At 38.2% G+C, this 12,119-nt stretch overlaps 1 protein-coding gene across 2 annotated transcripts in view; it reads left to right on the top strand.

The window, feature by feature from the left end:
* The window catches only part of RAB6A (RAB6A, member RAS oncogene family), a 73,954-nt gene that overhangs the window by 48,444 nt on the left and 13,391 nt on the right, over positions 1–12,119 (top strand). The window contains exons 3-5 of one of the 2 annotated variants that reach the window (XM_062196695.1): positions 2,118–2,171; positions 3,562–3,667; positions 5,547–5,658. In XM_062196695.1, the coding sequence (XP_062052679.1) occupies positions 2,118–2,171; positions 3,562–3,667; positions 5,547–5,658 (272 nt within the window). Of the gene's footprint in view, positions 1–2,117; positions 2,172–3,561; positions 3,668–3,733; positions 3,840–5,546; positions 5,659–12,119 lie in introns of both variants that reach the window. The other variant, XM_062196694.1, reaches the window with a different exon arrangement.

Here is a 12,119-nt window from a genome sequence, read left to right as displayed (position 1 = left end):
CCATCTTCTGCTGGTTTCCTAGGTATATTAGGAAGCTGGGTCCTAAGAAGAGCACCCAGGACTCATCATTTCTCCAATATGGGATGCTGGCTTCACAGGTAGTGGCTTAACCCATTGCACCACAACTGCAGCCCCAAAATCTTGGCATCAGTAGTAGAGGCTGGTTTCTAGTGTGACTTAACACATTTTGTAAACATTTAAGTTTAGTTAGTCCTAGCCAAAAATGCACCCTACAACCTTACTTAAGAAAATTGGCTTGAAAGCATATCAAGTGTTGTTTTTGTGAAGAATCAACTGTGTGATTAGCTGCCAACGTATATAATCGGGCAAAAAAAATTCTTCAGCAAATTATCTGAAGTTTCCCTACCTCCACCCCCACCGCACACACAACACAGGAACTTCAGAAATGTGTAAATAGAGTGCTCATCTCATTCCTGGAAATTTATTTGTGCGCTTGCATGAGCCATGTATAATATATATGTCTGTGTTTATGTATATGTAATATATGTGCGTATGTGTGTTATGTGCAATATATGTGTGATATATAGGTAAGTGAGGTTTCATTCCACAAGAGGCTTTTTTTTTTTTTTTTTTAAGAAATCTGTGATTTTCTTTCTTTCTTTTTTTAAGATTAATTAATGGGGCTGGCGCCATGGCTCACCTGGCTAATCCTTTGCCTGCAGTGCCGGCATCCCATATGGTCGCCGGGTTCTAGTCCCGGTTGCTCTTCTTCCAGTCCAGCTCTCTGCTGTGGCCCGGGAGGGAAGTGGAGGATGGCCCAAGTGCTTGGGCCCCTGCACCCACATTAAAACTATAGATTGTTCTACCTAAAGTTCTAGTTTTCTGCCAATAGGAATCTTCAACTGGATGGACCATTTTCTGATCCAGTGTTTGATTTTTTTTTTTTTTTAATTTATTTCAAAGGCAGCATTATATATAGAAAGGGTGGGAGGGAGAGAGAGAGATCTTCCATATGTTACTTAACTCTCCAAATGGCCCCAGTAGCCGGGCCTGGCCAGGCAGAAGCTAGAAACCTAGAACTCCATCTCTCTCCCCAAGTAGGTGACAGGCCCTAGCTCCTGAGACATTATCTACTGGTTTCCCAGGCGCCAGGAGCTTGTTAGAAAGTGGAGTAGAAGCAGCCAGGACTCGAACTTATCACCCTTCTGGGATGCGGGCCTTGTAGGCAGCAGCTCACCTCTGTTGTACAACACCAGCTCCAATTTCCTAGTTTTTATTCTTTAATTCTTAGTAACTCATTTTTAAGAATCTACAAGTTTTACCTAATTTCTGTGCTGAATGAGATAAACAAAAGATGTTTGTGAGGAAAACATACGTGTGTGTATACAAATACACATGAACATATAAACATTTATTTATGAGATGATTAATCTTCTATACCAGAATATCTTCTTTCTGATGTGTTTTGCTTTTTCTCATTCTTTATTTCATATTTAATTTAATTTAGTCACTTTTTTCTTTATTCAAGCCTTTGCCTTTTTTTCCGCTCATTATTTCTGCATTTTTTTGGTAAATGATAGGCAATGGAACTTTACGTAGGTTTGGTCTTCAAATTCAAGCTTATTTTCCTTGCTTGATACAGAAGGAAACCTGTTTCCATTACCTAATTACTGTTCTTTTACACTGGAAATAAATCCCTTTTGGAAAATCATGTTTGGGTCTCTGGCATAGTTGACAAGCCACTAAGTAGGTAGTCACGAACTTTACAGCAGCAGTATTTAATAAAATTGCTGTTGGATCAACTAGTGCCGTCCTATGTCGGTTATTCAGATACTCAAATCTAGGTTCAAATACAGGTAGTCAAAATGAAGTTCTCCTAGTTTTGTTATCAATAAAATAAAAAGATAGTTGAGAATAAGCTACGTGCAAGAATGCATGGGAGTTAGAGATGATCATGTAAAAAACCTAAAATAATCCATTATTCAAAGCAAGTGCTTAATATGTGAAAGCCATCACTGAAATTGTGTTTGTTACTTGACTGATGTGTTTGTTCATTATTTCTTCTGCAGTCATACGTCCCATTTGAATCCTAAACTCCTGGCCACCTTTAAACTATTGTTATTTGTTAATGTCTTTGTTTTTTGTTTGTTTTTCAGGCAACAATTGGCATTGACTTTTTATCTAAAACAATGTACTTGGAGGATCGAACAGTGAGTAATTTTTTCAGTGTGCAGTTTTTTGCAACACTGCAGGTTGGAATACTATGATCAAGTGTATAATCAATTATTGACAACGTAGGAAATACTCAACAAAGTTACTAAAGTTTGTGTATAGGCCTTAAGATAAACTATATCACTGAGTGAATGATAGTTAGTATTCTGACTTCTGATCCAAAGGAAGAGAGAAAGCTAAAAATTCTGAAGTCTTTGGTTTGTTAAACAAAGTTTGTTTGTTTTTTACTTTGGAAAAATAACATAGCTTTAAGAAAGAATTAAAAGAATTTGCTGGAAAAAAATTAGAACTGCTAAAGACATTTTGAGTGCCATTCCTAAGGCATTCAGGAAGATTTCATTTGAGTATCACACAATTTGTGAATATTAAGGTTTTCTTTGTCAGAACAGAACATGTACCAAAGTGACCAAATGGAAAGAAGTAATAGTCATTTATTTGTTCTATTTTTATAGACCATTCTTTGGAGTGTTCTCTTTAAATACAATGTAAATAGTATATTCTAGCCTACTACATTAAAGAGATTCCTGTCACCTAAACAGTGAATATCTGAAATGCAATATTGTGGGACCTGCACCCCAAAATATTAATTTATCTCTAATGTTATTTCTTGTAAGTGTGTGAGTTTTTTCTTTGGGATTTCCTCTTTTATATTTTCATATATAGCATGCTATTTCTTAAAATTTGAAAGCCTGGAACTACTTTATAATGGTAAGAAAACTTAATGCTTGTTTTCAGGCTTTTCTTCCTACAATGTAAATGTGAGAAAGTAAGTAAAAATCTTATGTAAGATTGCTAAAAGACATTTTTCCTTTTTATTGTGTCATGTGCAGTGTTCTGGGGAGAAATGTATGGGAGAAATATGAGCACAGTGTTAAAGATCCAATTTCAAACAACTTCATTGGACCCAGTAAAAAGAGAGAGACATTTTAGCTTCAGAGAGGCTTTCAAAGAAGCATTAATTCTTTTACTCTGATGGACTGGGGCCACTCATTGGTATTTACCTAGTTTTTGTCTTTTTTATGTTCAGTTTAAATGTTAACAGCCTACTTTTTGTAAACTGAAAGGCAGAGGTATTCAAAGAAGTTTTAGGAAGGGCAAAGTGCGAAGCCATATTTCTGATTATATAAATCTTTCACAGTGGCATTTTTCAGTCTGCATACCTTCAAAGCAAGCAAGTATTTAGTGTTAGTGCCTTCTGAAGGAGTTTTGTCATTTCATTTCTCATTCTTCTGCAACCTCTTGCATGAATCTCCTTTCTGTTCCCTTCTCACTCTTCTTTCCCCTTAAAAAAAGTTTTCTTTTTAGTATTAGGGTTTTTTTTGTTTTTCTTTTTTGTTTTGTTTTTATTTATTTTTTCCCATCCCACAGATCAGGCTGCAGCTGTGGGATACTGCGGGTCAGGAACGTTTCCGTAGCCTCATTCCCAGTTACATCCGTGATTCTGCTGCAGCCGTAGTAGTTTACGATATTACAAGTAGGTATATTGCAATGGGTTGACCTTTCTTATTTTTCTTGCTTGTTTGACTGATTTTGTTGTTAGGTACGATTGCAATTATGGGACACAGCAGGTCAAGAGCGGTTCAGGAGCTTGATTCCTAGCTACATTCGTGACTCCACTGTGGCAGTTGTTGTTTATGATATCACAAGTGAGTGGGGGGAATTATGCATTTCTAATCTTCTTTCAACCTTTAGCTTAGCTGCATGCATGTTCTTGTCTTGTGCTTGTTTTCCTATTGGCATGTAAAAATAAGTTTTATCACAGACTGACCAGGTCAGAAATATTTGCTTTGGTGTTTGTACCAGTATGCTTTATTTTTACAGTCCTAGGTTGTTCACCCCAGAAATTTTCTTTCTTGTCCAATTATACTCCTCAAAACTTTCTTACTATCCTCTTATCCCTAAGCCATACCATAATTATAGTTGAAAGAATCTCTCTCTTTTCATTAAAATTAATCTCAGATTTCTCTAAAATGGAATAATCTACATTAAAGCCTTTTCCAAATCCTCCAAGGTTTCTGTTAAGGCTGTTAAAACTTCTGTTGGCCAGCTTTTCTCTGCTTTCCCCTTCCAGCCATTCTCTATAGAGGAAGACAGAGAAAATGTAATATACAACTTTCTGTTTATCATTTTTATTTGGATCATATCTACATTCTATGATGGACTTTACTTAATTGATAAGTTACAGTAGGAGATAAAACAAGTGATGGTTTTTTCTTTTCCCCCAAAAGTGAATAATGCCCTTGGCCTTTTAAGTGACTGTGAATGTTCCTTGGGGCATTGGTGATGGAAGGAAAATGTTCTCTGCTTGAAATTGTCTTTGTAAATTGGTTTATGACATACATTAAGGCAATATTAAACATCATTGCATATAGTAGTTTATAATTTATAGGGTTAAACAGTATCTTGGACTTCTTTAAAAACATATAAACAAAGAAACTTGATTTGAACCAGTAATAATGTTAGTAAACATCTTTTCCTATCTGCTTAGTCAGAAGTCATATCTACTGAGTAATAATTATAATGACGAAACTAGAAATTATGATTCCATCAGGGACTTCTTATGGCTAGGGGCTGTATGCAGTCCTTCTCTTGCAGCTTTATTTTGGGTTGCTACTTGTTTTAAATAGATGTATGTTGGTTATTGTGCATTGACAAGTTTTGTAGCTTGAAAATGTTTGTGCTCACTTTAACCAAAGCAAGTGAAACCTGGTATATTTTCTTTTAAAATTTCACAAGTGTGGTTAAATTATTAATAAATTGTTTTCTTTAGTTACTGTAAATGTATTGAAGTACTCAGAATTCAATACTAGAAAAGATAATTTTTAATAAGTGATTCTGGTGCATTAAATTAATAAACTTAAAGGTTAAAGTGAACAAAAACTGAATAAGCAATGCAAAACAGATATTGAAAGCTATGTAAAGGCTTTACAAATTTTCTGGATGTGTTGGTACTTGCTGATGTACTTTGGGAAATGCTTTCTTTGTCATGTTTGGTATGTGTAAGTGATCAGAAAAGCACTGTGGCAATATGACACCATATTATCTGCCTTGGCTGTCTTTACATTTCAGAAAGTTTTTTTTTAATTGCATATAGATCACATTCATTTGGTTATTGTCAAAAACTTTTAAGCTACTCTGAAAACAGTCCTGAGAATTTTATTCCTCAGATTTGCTTAAATCACTGACAGTTGTAATCAGATAAAATGGAGTTATGTTGCAGGCACATTAGAAGTGGGTTCTTAATGTGCCCGCCCCCTTCCAACCTCCAGGGCTTTTGGGGGCACGTGGGTATCCATCAGTTGGAGAGGTATTTTCAGTTAACACTAATTTCTTTGTCCATTCTCCTATACCAGATGTTAACTCATTCCAGCAAACTACAAAATGGATTGATGATGTCAGAACAGAAAGAGGAAGTGATGTTATCATCATGTTAGTAGGAAATAAAACAGATCTTGCTGACAAGAGGTATGAAGTGATTTTGTATATACAGAATGCTTGGTGTCTGTTAAGCAGCCTGATAATATTGCTCACTGAAAACTTATTTTGAGAAGAGATTACCTAATCCTTAAGCTTATAACCTTCCATTCTTTATTTAGGAATTTGAAATATAAATGTAAGCATTAAACCCAGTCTGTAAAGGAAAATAAGTTTTGTTTTGTTTAAGCCTGTGTGTAAGTAACTCTTAATCATGTGAAGCCAGTAAGCATTTTGCATTTTTAAGGCCTTACAAACAAGGTAGTGTTTTGTTAAAGAGCAAACCATTTTCAGAAATGTCTTATCTTTTTTTATTTTATTTTTATTTTTATTTTTTGACAGGCAGAGTGGGCAGTGAGAGAGAGAGACAGAGAGAAAGGTCTTCCTTTGCCGTTGGTTCACCCTCCAATGGCCGCCGCGGCTGGCGTGCTGCGGCCGGCGCACCGCACTGATCCGAAGGCAGGAGCCACATGCTTCTCCTGGTCTCCCATGGGGTGCAGGGCCCAAGCACTTGGGCCATCCTCCACTGCACTCCCTGGCCACAGCAGAGAGCTGGCCTGGAAGAGGGGCAACCAGGACAAAATCCGGTGCCCCTACTGGGACTAGAACCCCGTATGCCAGCGCCGCAAGGCGGAGGATTAGCCTATTGAGCCGTGGCGCCGGCCAGAAATGTCTTATCTTTAAAAATTCATAGTTAATGCATACTCTTTTCTTAGTAATCTTATAAACATTCATTGTAATTCAGTGGTGTGCATTTTTTGTTCTTGGGGGCTTTTTTTTAATTGTATGGTTGAGCCAGACTGTGTAGTTGAACTGAATAGCTTGATTGTGACACCTTAATCAAATGAGCAAAGCCATATTCAGGTCACAGGATGCAAAATGTATTAACATTCACTGTAGAACCCATGGCTTGAATATATGCTTTCAGCATTCTTAAGCCATCTATTGCATATTCTTTCTTCTCTAAGTAGTCTTGACCAAACTACTTAATAATTCGAGCTTTTACTATTTATAGTTTGTTTATTCATGAGTTAGATATTGAAATTCAGGTAATGGAACTTGTTATGTTAATTAAAGTGTTACATTGAAATCCATTTCAAAGAGTTGTGGAACTGTTAAATTTGCGCCTATGACACCTGGATTAGAATTGGTAGCACAGTTGGAAAAAAAAAAATAAAAGTAAATTCAGATGTTTATTGGTTAAGATGCCCACTTCCCACATTGGAATACCTGGGTTCATTTCCCAGCTCCAGCTCCTGATTCCAACTTCTTGCTAATGCAGACCCTGGGAAATATCAGTAATGGCTCAAGTAATTCGGTTCCTACTAACGTCATGGGAGACTCGTACTGAGATCTGGCTGCTGGCTTCAGCTTGGCCTAACCCCAGCTATGTGGGCATTTGGAGAGTGAACTAGTCTATGAGAGCTTGCTCTCTGTCTCTGTTTCTCTCTCTCTCTACCTCTCAATTTTTGTGTGTGATTTATTTATTTGAGAGACAGAGATCTTTCTTCTGCTTATTCATTCCCCAAATGGCCACAACATCTAGAGCTGGGCCAATCTGAAGTCCAGAGCCAGGAGCTTCTAACAGGTCTCCCATGCAGGTATACAGGCCAAAGCATTTGGGCCATCTACTGCTTTCCCAGGCAATAAGCAGGGAGCTGGATCGGAAATGGAGCAGCCAAGACTCGAACTGGCACTCACACAATGTGGCTTTACCCACTATGCCGCAGCTCCAGCCCTTCAGTGTAAGAATTTGAGAATCATATTGGAAGCTGGACTCAGGAACCAGAGCTGAATATTGAACCCTTGTATTCTGATGTGAAATGCAGGAATCTTAACCACTAGCCTAAACGCTCACATCTGAATCTATGTTTTTTAATGTTTAAAACAGTAATTTTGAGAGAAGGGGGCAGGAGGAGAGAGATTACATCCGTTGGTTCACACCCCAAAAGCCTGCAAATGGAGCCAAGAACTCAATTCCAGGTCTCCAGTGTGGGTGGCAGGAACTCAGTCATTGGAGTCATCACAGTGCCTCCCAAAGTCTGCATCAGTCTGCATCGGCCTGGGCTGGGCCAATCAGGAGCCAGGAGCTTCTTCTGGGTCTCCCAGATGGGCACTTCCAGGTTTCCCAGGCCATCAGCAGGGAGCTGAATCGGAAGTAGAGCAGCCAGGACTGGAACCAGCACCCATATGGAATGCAGGAGCTTAACCTGCTACCCCACAGCCCCAGCCCCTAAATAGAGGTACTTGCTAAGAGGAAAAAAATAAAAAAGGTATAGAGAATATGAAATGTCAAGGGTAGGCTTGACATTTTAAATAGGTTGGCAGAAGATCTATGAAGGGGACTGAATGAAAATACTAAGGTAAGGAAGTAAGGGAGTTAACTTTGTGGAGGGGGAAGTTAACCGTACTCTTACAACTGACTTGAGGGAAAAGGTTCTATGCAAAGGACTGAGGAAATGCAAAAATCCCTGTCAGGAATATATTTAGCTTATTTGAGCCACAGCAAAGAGACTGTGTAGCTGAGTAAAGAATGTGATGGAAAGAGCAGTAGGCAATCAGGTGTGTGTTTGTTTTAAGGATGATGAAGGCTAGATAATGTAGGGGAAAGTAAGCATTCTTTCTAAATGAAAATAGACAATCTGAATAAAGGAGTAACTTTTCATGGATCATTGCTTGTTCTATAAAAATAAAGTACAGCTGGTGCTGTGGCACAGAAGGTTAAGCTGCCACCTGCAGCACCATCATCCCAGATGTGCGCAGATTCGAGTCCTGGTTACTCCACTTTGGATCCAGGTCCCTGCTTATGTGCCTGGGAAACGCAGTGGAAGATAGCCCAAATCCTTGGGCTCTACCCACCTACATAGGAGACCCAGATGAAGCTCCTGGTTCCTGGCTTTGGTCTGGTCCAGCCCCTGACATTGCAGCCATTTGGGGAGTGAACAAAAGGGAAAAGATCTGTCTCTGTCTCTCCTTCTCTCTCTCTCTCTTTTTCAAATAAATAAATTTTTTTAAAACAAAGTGGTATAAGGGTACATGTGAGGAGGCTAATCTAGGCTATACTCTAAGCAAGAAATGATGACTTAGACTAGCACAGTAGTAGTTTATATGATAAGTGGTTAAATTTAGATACATTTTGAAAATATGAGTAGAGCTGTCTTGACATATTGCTGCAATGGATGGAACACACGCTGATGGGTGGAATGTGATATATCAGAGAAGGAGCAATCAAGAGGATGATACCTGGATTTTTTTCTGAGTAACTCATTCACTGAGATGAGGGAAGAATGCCTAGAAAAGCTGATTTGGAAGGGAACAACCTGATTTTGGTTTTGGTCATGTTAAGTTTAGAATGGCTGTTAGATATAAGTGAAGATGTGAGGTAGACAGTTTGTGAATCTGAATCTAGAGTTCAGAGCAATAGTCCAGGCTAGAATAAGTTTGAGAGTCATCAGCATTTGATCATATGTTAAACCATAAGACTGCATGGGATCACCAAAGAAGTGATTGAAGCAGAAAGAAAAGAGGTCCAAACATTGTGGCACACCCAGTATTTAAAACAGGATTTTTCAGTCTTGACATTATAGACATTTTCAGCCAGAGGTAGGAATCTGTTTTCATTCTTTTACATAATATATGTACAGTTTTGCCAACATCACTTATTGAAGACTGTCCTTTATCCAGTGTGTGTGCTCAATAACTTTGCCTAAAGCTAGTTGGCTTATATATGTGGATTAATTTCTGGGCTCTATTCTGTCCCATTGATCTGTGTTTTAATTTCAGTAGCTTTGTAGTATACTTTTTTTCTTTATTTTATTTTATTTTAATTTTTTTAATTTTTGACAGGCAGAGTGGACAGTGAGAGAGAGAGAGATAGAAAGGTCTTCCTTTTTGCCGTTGGTTTACCCTCCAATGGCTGCCGCGGTAGGCGCGCTGCAGCTGGCGCACCGCGCTGATCCGATGGCAGGAGCCAGGTGCTTCTCCTGGTCTCCCATGGGGTGCAGGGCCCAAGCACTTGGGCCATCCTCCACTGCACTCCCTGGCCACAGCAGAGAGCTGGCCTGGAAGAGGGGCAACCGGGACTAGAACCCGGTGTGCCGGTGCCACAAGGCGGAGGATTAGCCTATTGAGCCGCGGCGCCGGCCTTTTTTCTTTATTTTAACAAAGAATTACAGAGAAAGGGCTCTTCCGTCCGCTGGTTCACTCCTGATGGCTGCAATGGCCAGCACTGGGTCAGGCTGAAGCCAAGAGCCAGGAGCTTCATCTGGGTCTCCTATGTGGGTAGCAGGTGCCCCAGTACTTGGGCCATCTTTCTCTGGTTTTCCCAAGCCATTAGCAGGGAGCTGGATCTAAGTGGATCAGTCCAGGACACAAAGTAGCACACAAAGGTGATTTTGGCATCACTGGCGACCCCTGTAGTATACTTTTAAATCAGGTGTTGTGATACCTCCAGCTTGTTTTTTGTGTATTTGTTTGTTTGTTTTTGCTTAGGATCTCTTTGGCTATTCTGGGTCTTTCGTGGTTCTATGTGAATTCTGGGGTTATTTTTCCTAATTCTGTAAAGAATGTCTTTGGTATTTTGATAGGGATTACACTGAATCTTTAGATTGCTTTAGGTAGTGAGGACATTTTCATATTATTCTAATCCACAAGCAAGGAATATCTTTCCATTTTTTTGTGTGTGTCCTTAATGAGCTTTTTCATCAGTGTTTCATAATTTTCATTCTAGAGATTTTTCACTTTTTTGGCTGAATTTATCTCTAAATATTTGATTTGTTTGATAGTTGTCATCAATAAGATTTGTTTCTTAATTTCTCTTTCAGCAAGATCTTTATTAATGTAAACAAATTCTAATTTTGTATGTTGATTTTATTTCCTGTGACTTTATTGAATTGATTTTTCAGTTCCAACAGCTTTTTGGTTAAGTATTTAGGTTTTTTTCCATGTATAAAACCACATCATCTGCAAGCATATTTTAATTTCCTCTTTTCCAGTATTGGTTCCCGTTATTTCTCTTTCCTAATTGTTCTTGCTCATACTTCTAATACTATATTTAAAAAAAGTGAAAGTGGCCATGATTATCTTGGTCTAGATCTGAGGGGAAATGCTTCTGTGTGATATTGGCTATTGCTTATCATACATAGCCTTTATCATTTTGAGGTGTGTTCCTTCCATACCTAATTTGTTCAGTTTTTATTATGATGGGATGTTGAATCTTACCAAATGCTTTCTCTGCATTCATTGAGATGATTTTTGGTCTTCATTCTGTTAGTGTGATTTGTGACATTTACTCATTTACAAATGTTAAATCACCCTTGATTCTCTGGGATAAATCCCACTTGATCATGATGTGTGTGATATTTTTGATTTAACGTTGTATTCAGTTTGCTAATATTTTATCGAAAATTTTTGCATCCATGTTCATCATGGATATTGGTTTGTAGTTTTCTTTTTGTGTTGTTGTCTTTGATTTTGGTATCAGAATAATGCTGACCTCATAAAAAGAGTTTGCCAGAGCTTCATTCTTTTCAATGTTTTGGAATGGTTTGAGAAGTATTTGAGTTAGTTCCTCTTTAAATGTTTTGTAGAATTCACTTGTAAAGCCATCATGTCCAAGATTTTTCTCTGTTGAGAGACTTAATTATTGCCTTAGTGTTATTACTTATTATGGGTCTGCTTAGATTTTCTATTTCTCCTTGATTTATAATCTTGGTAGGTTATATGCATCTAAGAATTTATCCATTTCTTCATGATTTTCCAGTATGTTAACATACAGGTTTTCTTCGTAGTTTCTTACAATCCTTTGTATTTCTGATGCATCAATTGTAATGTTTCCTTTTTTATATTTAATTTCATTTATTTGAATTTCCTTTATTTCTGCTCTGATTATTATTTCTCACCTCTTGGTAATTTTGGCTTGTTCTTGTTTTTCCAAGTCTTTGAGATATATTATTAGATTGCTTATTTGAGATATTTCTACTTTTTTAATGTAAGCACTTACTGCTATAAACACTACTGCACCCTCCTGCTTTTTTCTAAAAATTTATTTATTTGAAAAAGAGAGAAATGTGCTACTAGCTGGTTCACTCCCCAAATGGCTGATAACAGCAGGGTCCAGTCCAGGGATGGGCAAGGCCAAAGCCAGAATCCTGGAGCTCCATCTGGGTTTCCCATATGGCCATTTTCCTCTGGCTTCCCAGGCACGTTAGCAGGGAACTGGATCAGAAGCGGAGCAGCTGGGACTCAAACCAGCACTACAAAATGGGATGCCAGCATTGCTTAACCTGTACTGCCACAATGCCAGCCCCTAAAATTTACCTTTTTTTTTTCTTAAAGATTTTATTTATTTATTTGAGCGATAGAATGATAGACAGAAGGAGAAACAGAGAGAAAGGTCTTCATCTACTGGCTCACTCCTCAAATGGCTGCAACAGCCAGAGCTGGGCCAATCC

This window comes from Lepus europaeus, chromosome 7 (genome assembly GCF_033115175.1).
Source record: "Lepus europaeus isolate LE1 chromosome 7, mLepTim1.pri, whole genome shotgun sequence".
Taxonomy (NCBI): domain Eukaryota; kingdom Metazoa; phylum Chordata; class Mammalia; order Lagomorpha; family Leporidae; genus Lepus; species Lepus europaeus.
Note: the sequence above shows the minus strand (reverse complement) of the source record. Positions and strands in the feature narration are given on the sequence as shown.